Source organism: Erpetoichthys calabaricus, chromosome 1 (assembly GCF_900747795.2).
Source record: "Erpetoichthys calabaricus chromosome 1, fErpCal1.3, whole genome shotgun sequence".
NCBI classification, from domain to species: domain Eukaryota; kingdom Metazoa; phylum Chordata; class Cladistia; order Polypteriformes; family Polypteridae; genus Erpetoichthys; species Erpetoichthys calabaricus.
Window position 1 is genome coordinate 182,009,872 of NC_041394.2, and position 19,581 is coordinate 182,029,452.

At 38.1% G+C, this 19,581-nt stretch overlaps 1 protein-coding gene across 1 annotated transcript in view; it reads right to left on the bottom strand.

Moving 5' to 3' along the window:
* Nucleotides 1-5,729: 5,729 nt before the first annotated feature.
* The window catches only part of slc22a6l (solute carrier family 22 member 6, like), a 37,870-nt gene continuing 24,018 nt past the window's right edge, over nt 5,730-19,581 (bottom strand). Inside the window, exons 8-10 of the mRNA XM_028809495.2 lie at nt 12,645-12,753; nt 10,298-10,501; nt 5,730-6,211 (exon numbers count right to left, since the gene is read on the bottom strand). Of these exons, the coding sequence (XP_028665328.1) occupies nt 6,094-6,211; nt 10,298-10,501; nt 12,645-12,753 (431 nt within the window). The 3' untranslated portion in view covers nt 5,730-6,093. The remainder of the gene's footprint in view (nt 6,212-10,297; nt 10,502-12,644; nt 12,754-19,581) is intronic.

The following is a 19,581-nucleotide window of genomic DNA, read 5'->3' on the forward strand; positions in this document are numbered from 1 at the left end:
ACCAGTGGACCACACCGAGATAATGACGTACAGAGAAATGGACGGGGAAATTGCAGAGGATGACATTAAGTAGCATTCGTTGAAATGATGTAACGGATACAATCAAAGCAATAATCAACATAACATGAAAAACTCTCTGCTAAAAAAGGAAAAACACAATTAAACAGATCCAGTCAATACTAAGCAACTCATCTTAAAGAGGGCAACTTCTCAATACCATCTTTATCGTCTTATGTGCTTTTTTTCGTTACACAGGTCCGCAAAATTAAAAAAAAGAACCGTAATTGACAGCTAAGAAATCTTTGTGAAAAAATGTTACATGATGAAGAAAACTGATTATCATTTTTGAATTCAGCATCCAACGATATATATAAAAATCACATGAAATAAAAAAAGATTAAAGGGACTCTTGACATCTTGGGCTTATATTACAATTTATGCAAAAACAAAAAAATATTTTACAAGAATATTTTTTTGCTTCAATATTCATTTAACAGCTTTCCTTAATATGTCATGCAGTTTTTCCTGTTAAATGGAGACTGCAATAATTTTCAATTTCCATGCAGGAATATATAGCACATTCCAGACTGATGTTTCCCAGTAAAGTTTTTCTAGCTGTTATTCTAGACATTATCACACATAGATTTCAGGATATTTTATGTAGGGATAGTAATAAGGCCTACAAACTTAGATGGTAGCCATTATTATACTCATAATTATGTAAGAACTGAAGGTTTATGGTTATTCCTCCTACTATCTGATTATGATCCTTGCTGCAATATTAAAAATTACTACTAATAAATCTCTCTATTATAATAAAAAAATCCTGGGATGAGACGTGACTTTTTCAGAGAGACACTTTCACGTCCCGCGAGACAAGTCTTTGTGCCAAGCGATTTAACCATGCCCGGGGCCAGAAATAAAAGACAAAGAGTAGATGAAAAAGTAGAATGTCATAAAGAATTCAAAAACATTGGCGCGGTACATATGCAGAGCCGGTTAGAGATATTGAAAGTACTAAAATTCGAAAGTCTGAAAAAATTGATAGTAAAGATTGCATTAGTGCAAACAAAGGGAAATTATTACTCGGTGAAATAACGGAACAGTGAAAAGAGATCAAATATATTGTTCGGATTTAAACTTTAAGTCGGAAACTTGTAGATCGTCTAATTCGTGTTGCCATCAGGGAAAAGTACTGTTTCTTCCAAACGAAGAGGCGTACCCATGAGAATTAAAAGATTTGTTGTTTGGTGAAAGTGAAATCCACATACGCAAGCGGCAGAGACGCAAAGTGAAAGGGGAAGAAGTCCCCTAGTTATATAGAAATTAATCTCTTTTTTCAACAATAATGCATTTCTATTAAACAATCATAATAGTTATGTTATTATACCTGCTGCCTTTTTGAGAATTAACTGTAGGATAGTGATTAAATGATCTGATAATCAGTTCTGCCTAAGGCAGATAAAGGAGTAAAGACAGTTTTCTATAATCTGTACATTCAGAAATTGCTTTGACTTCACAATATTACTTCTTTGGAGATAATAGGTGGCTCACATTGGTGTGGAAATATGATGACTATAAAGGTTTTAATAGCAGGCATTTATGGAGGGTAATTTTAATGAGTTGGAGCATACATAATAACAATAATAATGGACCATGCACAAAAATCTAGGAAGCACACTGAAAATAGTTGATGAGTAAATGCCAATGGAGGCAAAGTACTGCCTGTCTTAGGTACACCTTGAACTAGAGGAGGAATGTGCAAGTGAAACTGGGAATATATTTGCGCAGTTCAATATACTCTGTGAAGTCCTTGTCATGCTATAAGACTTTTCCAATGATTTTTGAAAATTCTTTTATATAATCTTTGTGAGTTACTGGCAGTCTCAGCGTGCTCCTGTGACCATCAGTCGTGTTGTTTGACACTCCCACTGATTCAGTTCCACCAGTGTACAAGTGACTTTATTTTCTCTTATGTCATAACAGGGGTTTGTGTGTGTGAGAGCGAAGCAACCAATGAGTGGTCACCAGAAGTACAATACACACCAGACAGACAGGAAGCCCTGTCTGGGATCTTGGGAAACACCAAAGGGAGCTTTTGAGGGGCAGCATTTTCTACCCTCATCCCTTTGACGTGGAAGTGTTTGTAGAGTAAACTTGTAACATTCTGGAATTCCTCCCACATTCCTTTTTAAAAGAGGCATTTCCTCCTTAGTCCAAAAAGCTGGGAGTTGGGAGAAAATGAAAAGGTATTGGCTAACCTGAGATAGCGGAGGGGTAGGAGAAAGACGCTTTAGTGTTTTGTTGTGATTTAGATAGATAGATAGATAGATAGATAGATAGATAGATAGATAGATAGATAGATAGATAGATAGATAGATAGATACTTTATTAATCCCAATTGGAAATTCACATTCACATTCAATTTCTTCTGCAATTATGACAAATAAACATGTGACCTTCTTTATCTGAAACCTGGCCTTATCAGTTATGATTAGGGCCAGGGGTGCAAGAAGCATATTGTGATGGTGTAACTTCTGGTTTTGCTTCCACAGGAAGGCATGTTGCAAGAAAACACACTTTCTCATGATCTAAAATCTTCTTGATGTGAGATCAGCTGGTCCTACTGCAAGTCACATGTCTCATAAGTCCTTATAAGTGTCTGTTTCTCTGTTTTCTGATAGCAAATGGAAAAGCTGGCAAACCACCTGGGCAAACTGAAGGCTCAAAAAAGCTTACTAATGAAGCAAGGGTCTAAAACAGAAAACAGAACATAGATCATCAACACCAAATTGCTAACAAAAATAAACAACCAAAGGAAACCTAGAAGTTATATTAAGGACTTTTGGACTAGTCAGACACTAAGCACTACTAGTAGGTAATTTAATATGTAAACTATAAAGTTTTCAGTTTAAAAAAAAATAGAACATCTCCGACTGTTCATTACAAGCCATGTATGATTGCTGATGACCATCAGGAGTGTGTTTAAGATGGGCCAATAGAAGATACATTATGTGTGATAAACCCCCAATCTGTGGCCACTTTGGTGTTTCTTATAAAGGAATACAGATGGAAATTATTATGGGGGTTATCCATCCAGTCATTCCTTTGTTTCGTGCATGGGTCTGTATTCAGATGTCTCACCAAAGGGTATGAAAATGCCATATCATATGATTTTCATTCTGAGTATGGTCATGAGAAAATGAGATTTAAATTCATGATCATGTACTGTAATTAAGATGTCAGTGCTGAAAGGCATTTTAAAGGCCAGCTCAAATCTATCACAGAAAGTATAACCAAAAAACGCTTTGGAAGTGAAGCCCAGTGGTTAACGTATTTGATTGCTTGCCACAAGATTACTGCCTGAATCAGCGCCTTGGACTCATAGGTAACAATGTGTGAACTATAGTATTTGTGAACTATAGTAGGAAGGTGTCATATAAAACATTTTCTTTTCTGTTAGTATGATGTAATGCTGTTATTTTGAGATTATTTATGCTTATGCCATGAAATCATCACATTAGTTTTTGCTATGAAAATGTTGCAGTCCTGGGAGTGTTGTTTATGCAAAAATATTGTGGTTAGAAAATTATAAATAAAGTGTGATAATGAGTGAAAATATCTGGTGTAAAGAGCTGTGTCGCTGTCAAGTGATCTGCAGAGGAATTAGTGCCACCAAACTACTACTTAATGGTGAATATTCATCAAGAATTTAGAGACAGAGAGTGCTGCACAGCATATTTGCATTACAGTGTGATAAGCCAAGGAACAATAGGGAAAGGTACACAGTAATAATAATTCTTTGCATTTATATAGCGCTTTTCTCACTACTCAAAGCGCTCAGCAATTGCGGGTTAAGGGCCCAACAGAGCAGAGTCCCCTTTTGGCATTTACGGGATTCGAACCGGCAACCTTATGATTACCAGTGCAGATCCCTAGCCTCAGAGCCACCACTCTGTCTGCATAACAACAGAAATGATAACCAACAATTTTTTTGGTGAAATTCTTCGTTTCTATATGTGCTTTTACCATTGTATTTTAACAAAACACTGAAAGGAAGGGGCTAGTTATACTGATTTGCATATTCAAATGGGTGAAATTCTGGGTGGAGTCAGGGTGGGGCTGTAGGCACGTGCATGTGCATTAAAATTCACATTGATTGTAATTTATAAAGAGGATGTGTGTGGAACTTTGCTTATGCACAGTTTTATGGATCTGAATTTTTTTGTGCGTATGTCATGTTTTAGTGTGAATTCTTTGTACGCCTTTATACATGAGGCCGCATGAGTTTAATGGGAAAAATATTGTTACAGTTGATGGGTTTGTGTGATATAAAGCTCCAACTTGTGATGTTTCACCATCCCAATTCAATGTGTTCACATGAATTTCCAGTTAGAATTTTGGTAGAAATAGAAGGTTGCTTTAGGCTATTTACTTGTTCAAAAATTAAAGATAAACTGTGTTTTCTTTCAGGTAACTAAAGAGCAAATTAAACATATTACATATGTACTGTATTGTCTTTCTTCAACTGCAATTCAACTACAAAAGTGCCATTTCTGGCAAACCAGGTTATATATTTTTATTGTATGCAATTGAATGAAGTGAAAGTCCAGTCACAGCTCAGAGAAGTTAGGCAGTTTCATTTTTTCCAAATTTTCTGCCTAAGCACTCCTGCTTTGTAGGACATTTAGGGAAAATTTCAATCTCAGAAAAAAAATTACTGTCGGTCAGCATAAACTCCTAGCACTCACTTTCTGACTGGACTGGATTCATATAGGTTTGAGAATTATCCTTAGTTATTAAAAATAAAAATGTGTTGCTTCATATAAAAGATTAAACAACAAAGAACTTCCTGATTCAGATGCTTTAACACTTTTCTCATGATAAGTGGTCATTGAATGAGGTTCTCCAGCTACATGTCTGTTTAGGTGGACTTGTGAAGCAGCAGATCTAACATTGCAAAGTCATGACAGACACTTTTTATTGTACTATTTGCAAAAACAACATTTCTGCACTCAAGTTCTATTTTTCGGACTTTTAAGTTATTATTTTAGTAGTTTATTTTAGTAGTATTTATTTTTATTTTTAAAATTACATACATATTTTAAAGATACTTTTAATGTCATTTTTGTAAATCTCTTTAGGCCATATTCAGTGTATGAAATGTACAAGATGAAAAATGATGATAATGAGAATTATAATTGTTGTTTTCATTAGCTAATTGCAGAAAACTTGTAAAAGTACTTTTTTGTGTTTATTTTATTTTTAAAACACGAAGAATTAGAGTGATATTAGTTTGAGATCAGCAAGGATTAAAGGCAAAAAAGGCCAGTGAGGATATACAAGCAAGATGCATAAAGAGTTTACTAACCTTGCAGTGCTTTGTTTTGACAAATTCTATGTTTTTCTTCCTTTTTCTTATCATGTTCCCAGCGTTATAATACAAAGATCTCTTTCGTATGTTAACATTCTCCTTCGTATGACAAGAGTCACAAGAGAAAAACTGCTATGTGTCTAAAATTTGATATCGGCCTATTCATTTTTCATATCTGCTTTTGCATTTTAGGGTGGTGGAGAAAGTTTCGGGTCATTTGGAAAAAAAATTATGTGCAATAGAATGATATATATTATCAAGGTTGAGAAAATGTAGCCATTTGTTTCCTTTGCCTTGGTGTGTATGTAAAGAAGGTATCACGTAAGTACTTAGCCAATTTCAATAACACACTTCCTTTAATTGCATTCACATTTCACTCTTTTTATTGTGTTTTCCTTTACATAATAAGCATTTTTACTTACATCTATCAGTTTGCTTTTAAAGTTATGCTCATGGAAAGTGCTTCTGTTTCTTGACAATGGGATAGACAAATATTATTGTAAATATTTAAGCTGGTTGTATTCATTTTTGAACTTAGCAATGACAGATTGTTCTTGTTGCTGTAAACCATAGTCCCATTTCTCTGAACGTTGACTTAAGTGCCAACAACCATTCAATGCAAAAAGTCATAAAATGTAAAACTCAAAAAGTATTCGCCTTCACTTGAAGGAATCCAGGACTTTTCAGGAGGTTATCATTCCATGAAACGTCCTCCTCAGCTACTGCTCATTGGTGATATGCAGTCCAGGAAGAGGCTTCTGCCCTAAAGGCGCAATCTCTTGAAGAATTATGGCCTCCTTTATATTCATCTCTGCTTTGGAACGTTCAGGTTTTACCCTGGAAAAGTTAAAGACATAACCATATTACTCACATATTCATGTGCAATACAGCAGATAAAAAATAATCCTTTGACATAGCAATATGTTGTTTGCTGTGCTTATGCTGTTATGTTTTTTTACAGAGGCACAGATCTTGAAGATAATGATTATCTGACATTTATTTGTACTCTTTGCATTTTATGGTTTTCCTGCCAGTTAAAGTACTTGTGTATAAGACAAGGGCCATGTCACGTAACAATCTCACATATATCTTTTGGTCCTCCCATGCCACTGATTGGAACAGGTGTGTCACAGCCTAAGGTTATCTTGTAAAGGCCCATATGGGTAAACAGGTGCAATAGTTCAAGGTTTTATATGATCAAAGCACTTCTGAAGCAAGTTTACCACTGCTGCTTCATAATGTCAAGAACTATTAGTGATGAAAAGAGTTAGGATACATTGGGGCGCTGTGTTGACAAAGCTTCAATATATTATTGAGGCTACGGTGGGGATCAAATGGCTGGTCTATGCCAAAGCACATTTACTACTTTAACATCATCTCAGAATTTTTGTAGTTTTGTGAGGACCTCCATAGTTCACATGGACCTGTAGTTAGAACTTTGGAGACAAATGCGGTCACTGCTGATATGCTGCTCGATAAGCATAAAAACAACTAAAGACCAGGGGTTAGATTTCTATAAATTTCATACACACAAAACAAGGCTTGAAATGTGTCCATGCACCTATCCATGCAAAAGTTGGCATTAATAAAGGAAAACTTAACTGGGTAACTTGCAACTCTGTACCATCCATATTCAACATTTCAGAGAAACTGGGAAGTGATGAAACCCTTGATCAATTACAGAAATGCAGCCAAACCAGCTATTACTTTGAGGAAATGTTGTGTTGATCAGACAACTTGCTGAAGGTGCTGTTTGTGATGTCTGGCTTGTTGGAAAGGTAACTGGCTAAACCTTTATTTTTTCATGTCACCTATACTAGTCACTGTAACAGCAATCATGTCATTAAGTATGGAGATAATGGCTACCCACTGAGACTGAGACTTTACACCTTTTCCAGGCCCCCAGAGTGCAGAGTAAAGGTGCTTCAATGCAGTGTGAATAGCGCTGTAGGACTCCTCATATGCAACTGGCTGTGGTTGGGGGCCTTCTCTACCAGTCAATTAGGGTCTGCAGCATTGTGATTGCATATGTATGAGGTTGATTAGCATAGTTCATGTATGTTTTATCCAGGGTAGTAACCAGGTGGGGAATAAAGGCATGTTCACGTACACACATTTACAAGAGGATTTTGATTTATAATGGGTATATTGCATAAAAATGTACATGTGCCAAATTTATAAAACTTTTTTTTTGATGTACGCTGTGGCACGCGGCTGGGGGTGGCACCCAGCCGGGACGCCCAGGAAGACAGGAGGAGGGCTCATGCCTCCTCCGGACCACGAGGGGGCGACCGCCCTGGTTCCTTTGGGGGCCACTAGTACAGAGCTGGGAAGCTCAACCCTGTAGGGGCCCGTGGTCACCACCAGGGGGCGCCCCAGTGCCTAGAAAGCCCTGGACCTCAGCACTTCCGCCACACCCGGGGAAGAAGACTGGGGACACCTGGAGGGCTTCCGGGAGCACAGCCGGCATTTCCGGCACACAGGGGAGTGTCTGCGGAGGAGTATTGGGATGCACCTGGAGCCCATCCGGGCGTGTATAAAAGGGGCCACCTCCCTGCAAACGATGACTGGAGTCGGGTGGAAGTGGACAAGAGTTGTGTTGGAGAGGATTGGAGGTGGCCTGAAGGAAAGAGGCACTGGAAAGAGAGGCCTGGACTTTGGGGGATTGGTGCAGGAGGCACTGGGTTTGTGCAACAATGAACCTTGTAAATATGTATAATAAACGTGTGTTGGGTGAAAATACGATGCCCGTCTGTCTGTGTCCAGGCTGCTTCTCACAATGCATTTTCCTGTTTTATTTGCTGTGTGCAAATTTTCATCCTTGAATCCATACAAAGGATTTGTTGCTAAAATAAAAAGTAATGAAACTGTATTAAGTGTATGCATTACTACAGTATATATATATATATATATATATATATATATATATATATATATATACACAGTATATTAATAAAACAAATAAAACAAGGTAGACAAGTTATTATTATAATTTTACTCATATTTTGAATCAGAGATCTGCTTTATGTCACAACTTGGCAAATTTGGGTGGCAACAGTATCTCCTAGTCATGGCTTATTCAGGGTTTTTTTGGAGTCCTTAGCAATATACCTATTTTTGGCCCCCATCCCTCATAACCCTTCGTGTCTTTGTAGGTTTGGGGTCCCTAAGCAATCGCTCATCTTGTTTTTGCCAGGAAAAACCCCATGCTCTAAATTATCCCACTAGAAGCTGTCCATTGGAAGAGGGTTCATGTGAAATTCCCACTGGAAATTTTATATTTAGAAGTGAGTAGGAGTGCATTAGTAGTACTTTGCTGGAGGGCAGGTCGGGCAGCTCCATTCCGTCAATTAGTTAGAACAAAAAGTTCTTTATTTAGGCTTAAATGGGCTCAAATGCACAACTTCCATTTCTCTGTTTTAGCTTTATAGCACCAAATTTGATCATCTCTAATTTATACTGTATTTAATTTTAATAAAGCCAATTTTTGGAGGGTTTCCTCTCTTATAACAGACTCATGTGTTAGGTTTTAAAACTATATTTACAATATATCTGGAAAAAAAATTCAGTTAAACATTGCTGGTTAAGTTAAAAAAAGCCTATTAAGATTTCTGTTAGTTAGTACAGTGGTTAGAAGATCCAGGATTCTACTCCAGGTCTCTGCCTGTGTGTGGTTTGCACATTCTCCTCATGTCTCCATTTTTTTCTCCCACATCCAAGAGGCATGTCTGTCAGCCTAACTGATTGCCTTAAAAAGGCTCTGTGTGGAAGTGTGCAGTGGACTGACCTTCTGTCCATGGATGGCACTTGCCTTGTGTCTGATTTTTCCAGGATATGCTTCAGCCCCTGTGGCAAGCGGCTGGGGGTGGTACCCAGCTGGGACGCCCAGAAGGATCGGAGAAGGGCTTACGCCTCCCCCAGACCACGAGGGGGCGACCACCCTGGTGGCTTTGGGGACCATGGGAACTGAGCTTGAAAGTTCAACCCTATAGGGGCCCGTGGTCACCGCCAGGGGACGCCCCAATGCCTGAGGAGCACTGGCCCTCAGCACTTCAGCCACACCTGGAAGTGCTGGGGGGAAGAAGACCAGGGACACCCGGAGTGCTTCCGGGTGCGCAGCCGGTACTAGGGAATGCCGGCGGAAGCTAATCGGGAGGCACCTGGAGCACATCCGGGTGTGTATAAAAAGGGCCGCCTCCCTCCATTCGAGGGCTGGAGTCGGGTGGAAGAAGGATGGAAGTCAGAGGAGAGGAGTGGAGGCGGTCAGAAGAGTACAGGCATTGTGAAAGACCAGGACTTTGGGGTGATTGGTGCTGCGGTACTAGGTTGTGTGTGTTTCACCTGTGTAAATAGTTGTAAATAAACGTGTGTGGTGCTTTAAAGTCATGTCTACTTGTCTGTCTCCAGGCTGTTTCCCACACACCCCAGACTCGATATTGAGTTAAGTGGGGCTGAGAATATTATGTATGAAACTTAAATTTAAGTAAGGATGAGTAGACCATTGATAACAACTGAATAGTGAAATATACTCAGACTGTATTGACACACTATATTTAAAAATATATTGATACACTTTGAAAAATATATATTTCATTGTACTAACATTGTAATAATTTTAAATATATTACAGTATTTTAAGACATCATAATATACTTCAAGAAATATATTTAAATATATTTGTTTTTAAAGCGAAATTTAAAATTTAATATAATTTCTGTGTTGGTATGTAAAACAAGTAGTTTGAACAAGGAGTTGTGCTAAGTATGAAAAACACTTCCAGTTTAGCAGCAGCCATGTCTAGTTAAGGAAGACAAAGCTCTATTCTCAAACATCCAATAAAAAACAACCATTCTCAGAAAGAAAAATGAGTGAATTTGCTGACTTTTTAATAGATTTGCAACTCATATTGTAGATTTATTTTACCTCATTTCCACATCCTCAATGGTATCTGGCAGTGGGATATTTAAGGTTTCAGGCAAGAATATAGCAATGATCCCAGAAATGATTGGCGAGCCACCATAGATGACCATAGGAAGAACAGGGATGTAGTCCCCCAGTAGAAGGACAAGGGGGGCAGTCATTGCCCCCAGGCGAGCCATCATAGACACTATTCCCATTCCTGACTGTCTGAAATTGAAGAGTAATGAAAGGATCATGTGCTTTGTAAGAAACACATCAAATAAAAGAGTATGAATCATAAAAAGGACATTCCAAGCAGGTAAAATAAAGATCTCTCTGCCTTGTTACTATATCAAGCCCATTATTACTTTATTGTAGGGGAGAAAGAAAAAGTACAATGAACATTTAAGAAAAAGACACAGCATTGCAGTTTAGCTACATAATTGGTGTTAACTTTGGATAACAATAAATACAGTGCATCTGGAAAGTGTTCACAGCGCATCACTTTTTCTACATTTTGTTATGTTACAGCCTTATTCCAAAATGGATTAAATTCATTTTTTTCCTCAGAATTCTACACACAACACCCCATAATGACAACGTGAAAAAAGTTTACTTGAGGTTTTTGCAAATTAATTAAAAATAAAAAAACTGAGAAATCACATGTACATAAGTATTCACAGCTATTGCTCAATACTTTGTCGATGCACCTTTGGCAGCAATTACAGCCTCAAGTCTTTTTGAATATGATGCCACAAGCTTGGCACACCTATCCTTGGCCAGTTTCGCCCATTCCTCTTTGCAGCACCTGTCAAGCTCCATCAGGTTGGATGGGAAGCGTCGGTGCACAGCCATTTTAAGATCTCTCCAGAGATGTTCAATCGGATTCAAGTCTGGGCTCTGGCTGGGCCACTCAAGGACATTCACAGAGTTGTCCTGAAGCCACTCCTTTGATATCTTGGGTGTGTGCTTAGGGTCGTTGTCCTGCTGAAAGATGAACCGTCGCCCCAGTCTCAAGAGTGCTCTGGACCAGGTTTTCATCCAGAATGTCTCTGTACATTGCTGCAGTCATCTTTCCCTTTGTCCTGACTAGTCTCCCAGTCCCTACCACTGAAAAACATCCCCACAGCATGATGCTTGCCACCACCATGCTTCACTGTAGGGATGGTATTGGCCTGGTGATGAGCAGTGCCTGGTTTCCTCCAAACGTGACGCCTGGCATTCACACCAAAGAGTTCAATCTTTGTCTCATCAGACCAGAGAATTTTCTTTCTGAGAGTCTGAGAGTCCTTCAGGTGCCTTTTGGCAAACTCCTGGTGGGCTGCCATGTGCCTTTTACTAAGGAGTGGCTTCCATCTGGCCCCTCTACCGTACAGGCCTGATTGGTGGATTGCTGCAGAGATGGTTGTCCTTCTGGAAGGTTCTCCTCTCTCCACAGAGGACCTCTGGAGCTCTGACAGAGTGACCATCGGGTTCTCGGTCACCTCCCTGACTAAGGCCCTTCTCCCCCGATCGCTCAGTTTAGATGGTCGGCCAGCTCTAGGAAGAGTCCTGGTGGTTTCGAACTTCTTCCACTTATGGATGATGGAGGCCACTGTGCTCATTGGGACCTTCAATGCAGCAGAAATTTTTCTGTAACCTTCCCCAGATTTGTGCCTTGAGACAATCCTGTCTCGGAGGTCTACAGACAATTCCTTTGATTTCATGCTTGGTTTGTGCTCTGACATGAACTGTCAACTGTGGGACCTTATATAGACAGGTGTGTGCCTTTCCAAATCATGTCCAATCAACTGAGTTTGCCACATGTGGACTCCAATTAAGCTGCAGAAACATCTCAAGGATGATCAGAGGAAACAGGATGCACCTGAGCTTAATTTTGAGCTTCATGGCAAAGACTGTGAATACTTATGTACATGTGCTTTCTCAATTTTTTTATTTTTAATAAATTTGCAAAAACCTCAACTAAACTTTTTTCACATTGTCATTATGGGGTGTTGTGTGTAGAATTCTGAGGAAAAAATTAATCTAATCCATTTTGGAATAAGGCTGTAATATAACAAAATGTGGAAAAAGTGATGCGCTGTGAATACTTTCCGGATACACTGTAGATTTCTGGTTTTGTCTGTCACAAAATGCATCACTGTTTGCCCTTTTGATTGGGTACTTCTTGTCTTATTGTTTATAGAGTACATTAGGATGCCTCCTGAACCATATGGCATAAACCTTCTAAACCATTTTAAGTCAGTAGGTTGGGCCTAACAATAATGTATCCGGCACTGTAACAAAGCACTGTAAGGAAAAATACAAAAGGAACTTGATCGAAATATTATAAACTTTATATATATTAAATAAAAGGGATTTTTCATGTTACCGAACAACTGTTGGATACAATTCCCCGGAGTAGAGATAGCAGCAACTGAAAGATGATGCCAAGCAGCCTTTCCCCAGAACAGCTAGAGAGGTCCTTACTTTTTGCAAATCTGTGGAAGAAAAAAGATGAGATGAGAATTTTTTTATAATATCTTTGCCAGATGCAAAGCCTTCATACAGAAACTAACTACAGTCATATTATATTCTCATGTATGAGTGTTGTGAATCACCTGGTAGGGAGCAACTGTTAAAAGAAAAGCAGAGCGAGAGAAAAAGACCAGGATACAGCAGAGTCATATTCAAAAAACAGCCAGGGGTAAGAAAAACAAAAATGCAATCAAAAACAAATATCCATATCAATGTCAATGTCTAGAGTAACATGGAAATGATCCTAATAGTAAGAGTCTTCTTGGAAGCGTCTTTTACCTTCTTCTACACTAACGAAAGTTGTAATAAAGAAATGAATTCAAAAGTTTCAATACTAGAAGCCATGAACCACCATCTTGTATAAGTGCACTGATTTTGTGTTTTTGTTCACCATGGGCACATTTATGTATGTAAAGATTCTAAAGGTTATTTTACTATGATTGTGTAGGCAGCAGTGTGGATTAAAGATTTTCATTGTCACTGTGCTCAATGTATTTAATAAGCCTGCTTAGGAAATGTTATTATTTTATATACTGAATACAAAATATGTATTTTTACTTCAGCTTCTTTTTTCTTTTTTGTTATTCGCTGCTTGTCTGTGTTTTCATTTTTGTGCTGTATAATTCCATGAAAAAACATTTCTTGAGCTCTACTAGAAGGAAGCCAGAGAAAGTTGTTTGTTTGTAGAGATTTGTAGAAAAGACATGGTAATGCTCCCATTTAGACATGGATTGGTTTATTGTACTAAAACAATATTATCTTAAAGTTCTAAAAAGTATTACTACACACTTGCATTCTGAGACCTCAGAACTTCTTGACCCTGGGCACCCTTGAGCACCAGCTGACTTAGTGAATTACTGCTCTCCATAACCTTCTACACTCCAAACTGCTGCACACATTGACAGCATCTGGAAAAGACTATAGCTGGAGCATGGACAGCACCTAAGCTAAATGTTGTGTTCATCTCTGTTGACTTTTATTGTAGGTCTCTTGTTATTCAGCCAGACTGAATAAGAATCTTTACCTGGCCAGGAGGCCAGCACATTGAAAGGTCCAGGGGAAATGAGCACTTTTCAATATTTTCTCCCCAATACACTAGATGGCAGCAACCATGGGTGGGGATTCCTGTGGAGCAGCCCTGTTGGGTGCAGTGGGGGCCACCAAGGGGAGCTACCTGGATCCATAATTCCTATTGTCGAGGACTTCCATTTGATCTGGAAGTGCTTCCAATGAGTTAAGCTCTAACACTGGAATACTTCCAAGTCATAGGTAAAAGAAGATGCTCAACCTCAGACAGGAGAGTCAGAGTCAAGTAGAAGAGGGAGAAGCTTGCCTTGAGGAGTGAAAGGAAGAGAAAAAGAAATACTGTAGTGATTCGAGAAGCCTTTGTATGGTATTAGGTGTTAATAAACCTTTTATCATACTGGGCTTGTGTCGTGGTGGGTATGTCAGGGGTATGGGGTGCTGCAATGCCCCGTAGTGAACTCACCTGACAGAACCTTACTGTGAATTTGTGTGCCGAAAGATTCTTTTACAGAAGCTAAGTATACATGTATTATTTGTGTCATGATTGATTTGTGTTGTTGTGGTTATTTTTTCACCTCAGTGGCTTTATGATGGCACTGTAAAGAAAAAACACTCCACAGTGCAATTCTCAGCACTGAATTTGGTCCTTCTGTAGGAGCTAACATGTCCTGCTTGACACCGTTTCTTCTCTGGTGTTGTGATGTGAGATTTTACATATAACTTGATAAATATTTTGTATGTCTTTATTTGTAATTTAGGCAAATCAATGTAATTTACTATTTAGCCCCCCCCCCCCTTACGACTGAGCCTTTTTGAATTTTAAGACAGAGTTGGGAGAGGATGTGCTTTAAACCAGTTTGGCAAGTGTTTCTCTGCTAAAGTCTTTCAACCCCCGCAAGAAAGACTTAAAGATATATGGTCTTGGGGGTGGCAGGTTTTAAGATGTTGTATTCCCCGATTGGTCTGAGGTATGGCTGTTTGGAATTGGCTTGGATCAGAAGCATTTAAGTACCATGATGTCCTATTGGCTCTAGGGGTTGGACAGAACATCTATAAATGTATGTGTTTAACCTCACAATCTCTCTCTCTTACCAACCAACATATGATGAAGAAGTATCTCTCTCTTGCTAACCTGTGATGATGTAGAAGTATCTCTCTCTTACTAACCAACATCTGAAAGAAGCATCTCTTGCTAACCTGTGATGATGAAGACAACACAATGAAGAGCACAGCTCAGCGGCCATATTGAACAGACATGTGGCAGAAAGCTGAGCACCAATGATGCCTTAACTAGAGACATTTAAGTAACTACAAGTCTGTGTGCCGCCTGAACTACATATCACTATTTAATCAGGTTGTATGGTTGCCAATATTCAAATGTACTTTACATATGGTTATTATTTATGAATATTATCAGTAATACATTATTTTATGTGTAACTTAACTTTTGCTTGTCTTTTTACTACATCTAATTGCCTGAGGTTAAAGATATAGAAGGGAAGGTGGGGATAAGTTATATACAATAATACCTTATAAACAGTGGTAAGTCTGTGAGATTAGGCATTCTAAGGCTACATATTAATAATACAATAGGGGAAAGTAGAGCAATATATATTACTCTACCAAGACAAAACATCTGGCAATATTGTTTATTTAAAATAGTTTGTAAATTAGTGTTTTTGTTTTATGGCGACACCATTTTTAAATTTCATGAAGTGATCGTTTTCTCCTGTGTCATGTATGACATAATCAGGCTATAAAAGGTGGCAATGCTCTTTGTCCATATCCTAGTATTAGGATAGTGACAATACTCTTTACCTCAAGATTCTTTTGGAATCTTTTGAATTGATTCTTTCTTTGACCATACATTTTGTTTTTTCAACTCCTTATTTGGTTTTGTGTTTTTATTTTGGTATTTACTTTTTCAGTCCTACCCAGCCAACTGTCCTTATAATCAGACTTATCTTTACTTAATAACCCTTTATTTCTTAAATAATTCTTTATTTAAGGACATTACTTCTCTATAATCTATATATCTGTCTTATGTAAGTGTGCTTTATTTATTGTTGTATTTTGTTTATTCATTATTATATATAATTTTGATTAGGTTTTCTTTGCTTATAACTATTTCTTTGATGCCTTGTAAAGCACTGTGAGCTATGTACATCCTATGTATGAAAATGTACTATAAAAAATGTTGTTGTTTGTTCTTTTGATCTTTCATTGCAGACCTTGCCTTGTTTTTTGACCATTCTTTTGCACTTTCTCCTTGTGTCGTCTCCTGGTATACTTTTCTGGATATTCTGCCTGTTTCCACATACAGGCTGTAGAATGTGTAGTTTTACTGTTCATTTTTTATTATTATGACAGCAATGTCTTAGGAGCCATGTTGTTTTTTTGTTGCTGTTGTGCCAAGTGAAAAACAGAGGTTGTCCTGAAAAGCACCAAAAAGAAACTATGGACCAGCAGAAGAAGGTTGAGTGCAAAAGGCACAAGTGTATGTTAAAAAACAGTAGGGGTTGTTACCAAAAGTAAAAAATGCTTAGAAAATAAAGCTAAAATTTGTTCTTTTCATCAAGTGTTTGAAATTCCAAGGGGGACAATTCTAACGGTCTCCATTACATTTTCTGTATATCAATGTGCTTTTGAACATGCAAGTGGAACCCCCTCCCAACCCTTATTCATCTTGAACAACTAGGAGTAGCACCAGTTCCTTTTTTTCCACTTCAGACTAAAATAGATGAAAGCCACGGTGAAAAAAAAACAACCCCTAAGCCAAAAAATGTTACAAAGAAGTGATTGTGAGAGTAGTGTGCTACGCTTTATATACATGATGAATGACATCACATATCATGTGATGTGGGTCATGTGACTGACATCTATCATAGCAACCATACGAAATATGGCATCAAGCAAAACAAACAAAATGGTGATGTGAAAATTGAATACAATTAAAAAACACCTCTGACACATGTCTAGGATTAGGGTTACGAGCAATGCTGCCTCATGTGACCAATGCTCAGTATTCAAGTCCCACACTAAAGCTGTTATCTGTTTGCAATTCTCCCTGTGTCTGTGTGGGTTTCCTTTCACAATCTGAAGATTCTGGCCGCATTGTTGTTAACAGCAGAATCCTGTTGCAATCACCAAGTATCGGATATGTCATACTTAAAGTCATCAGACCTATGCTACTTAATATGAACAAAGCCATCTAATTATTTAGAGACACAAATCTGTGTCAAGATACTAATGCCATTGTCATTGGGTAATTTAGACGAAACAGCCATGTCGCCTTTGATAACCCTACCATTTGGCTGTAGGTAAGAGAATAGGCAAAAGGTGGTAAAATCAGACAGACTAGGAAATAAAAATTGTTAGAAATGGAGTGGCTAGAATAGTTGTCAAATAGGTAAAAATCAAAAGTCTGAAAAAACCAAAGGTCAAAATCACAAAATGTTATCCAAAAAAATCAAAGGTAGTAATACTCAGTGCCTGGTTTGGTTTCCTTTAATTAACTCATGTAAATGCAAAAAATTCTGGAGGTTGTTTCTTCAGTCCAGTATAAGGAAACCAGGATCTGTGTGCCACCATCTTTTATTCTTGAGTCACGATGACACAAGCTGCCACATGACCCATGTACTGTATCATGTGTGTGGAAGAATAATTTTAGGGTAACATAGCATTCATTTTTAAAAAATAGCATAAAGAGTTAATAAATGTCGGAAACCTGTTCAGGCACATCAGGAAGCCAAATACAGTTGAAAAACAAAATGTGCACTGAAATATAAGAATTGGTTTAGGAAAAATACTGAGATGATCAAGTAAATAAAGAATGTACCAAAAGAAAGGTTGATGTAATATATAAAATGTACTGAAGGATGACTAAGAGATAACTAAGAAATCAGCAAATGTCCTATAAGCCAAGAATGGACAGTCGTTATATGCACAGAAATTTCAAGGGTGGTGGCTCATCGCAAAAGGTATAAGAAGAACCAGAATATAATATAATAGACTTTTATTTTATATAAATCATTTGGGTGTAAACCAAAGGACCAACCAGAGTAAAATATATACATTGATTGACACTGTATGTAAATTCAACAGTTTATAAAATGAACATCTAGTCTTTGTTTCTCAGACCATTCTGATCATTTTGATCATGCTGTAAGAGACTGCTTTTGAAGAATGCTCCCTCTAAAAAAGATAAAATGAACAGCTTTTCTCCAGCCTGATTACTGAATTGTCCTGTTAGAGGATGTTTCTTTCTTTAATAAGATGTAAAATTTCAAGCACATGTGAGAGATAATGGGCATAGTGATTTTAAACAACATAGCCAAGGTCATGCAGAAATAGACACAAGTTGGTACCAACCATTCAACAAACAGAAACAACATGGCGTTGTCAGAATAACGATAAAAGAGTGTAAGTAATTACAAAACGATTACAAAAAGTAAAAATGTACCTGAAACTTAATAAGGTTCCAAATCCATGAGTACAACAGGCTGTAAATACTTTTATTTATAGGGATTGGTCATGTATCCATTTTCTAAACTCCTGTATTTTAATTAGAGGGTTACTTGCCTCCTTGCTTCTACTAAGTAAACTTTTACTGAAGGCTAGTGTTTATGGCACAAGCCAAATTGCTGCAAGAAGCTAGAACCTTTCTATCTGTTCACTCTCGGCAGAAATGGTATACTCAGTGGTCACCAATCATTGGGGGTAGGAAAACGAGTGGTGCAGTGTTTGGGTAGGATCACCAGCCTATTCACACTGTTGTTGGACTTTGCATGTTTTCCTATGTCTGCATGGCTTTCCTCTCATATCCCAACAGTGTGCATATTATATTAATTAGTTGTTTCTAAACCGGCCCAATATGTGTAAATGTGAGTGTGAATCTGAATATGTCCTGCAAAGGATTGCTATTGTGACAATGGGCTGTTTGCTGTATGGAACCTAGAGCTGTCTAGATATACTGTAACTCACTACTGGAATTTTAATAAGTAAATGCATAGGTAGATGAATCTGTTGGTGCTAAAATTAAACATTTGAGCTATTTGGAAAGCCACATATTTCTAGTTCTTTCTGCATCTAGCTTATTAAAGAGTTGCTTCTATTCTCCTTATCACTTTATCAACTTTGTGGCCAATAATACTTGGCAAGCATGCCAGATGTAACTAAAAATGCTGCATAACTATCAAGTATTAAAAATAAGGAGCACAAAAGTCTTCAGCATTCCTCACATGAGGTCTAATCATCCAGGAAACAGGAGAAAAAACTGGGAAACATTTATAAAATCACACTTTTGACTGCTCTATTTCCTTATACTCTACTTATTTACAGGTTAAAGTAACATTGGTCAGTGTACACACAGAGTATGTACATAATTTTCTACTTTTACTGTATCCTGAGTATGATGTTAACTGCATCCAGCCCTGCAAGTAGTCCTCCGACTTGCAGGGAAATTTTGGAGATTAGTGGCAGGATTGGCACTCCAGCCACCGTAAAAACTTCACACAGCCCCCGAAATGGCAGACAGGACTCCTTTCTGCTCTCCGCAGAAGTAGCTCTGCTGTGGAAGGCTGCTCGCATTATGAAGGGGATGGGGTAAGGGTCAAAACCTTCAGAGAGCCAATGGGGTCAGGCCTGTTGGGGATCAGAATTGGTGTGGTGCTGAGGTATTGGCCACTGCATGGCAGTACTCGGGTCCCTATTTGAGGTGGCCCATCCGGGTAGGCACGTGGAACGTCTTGTCTCTCCAACATGAT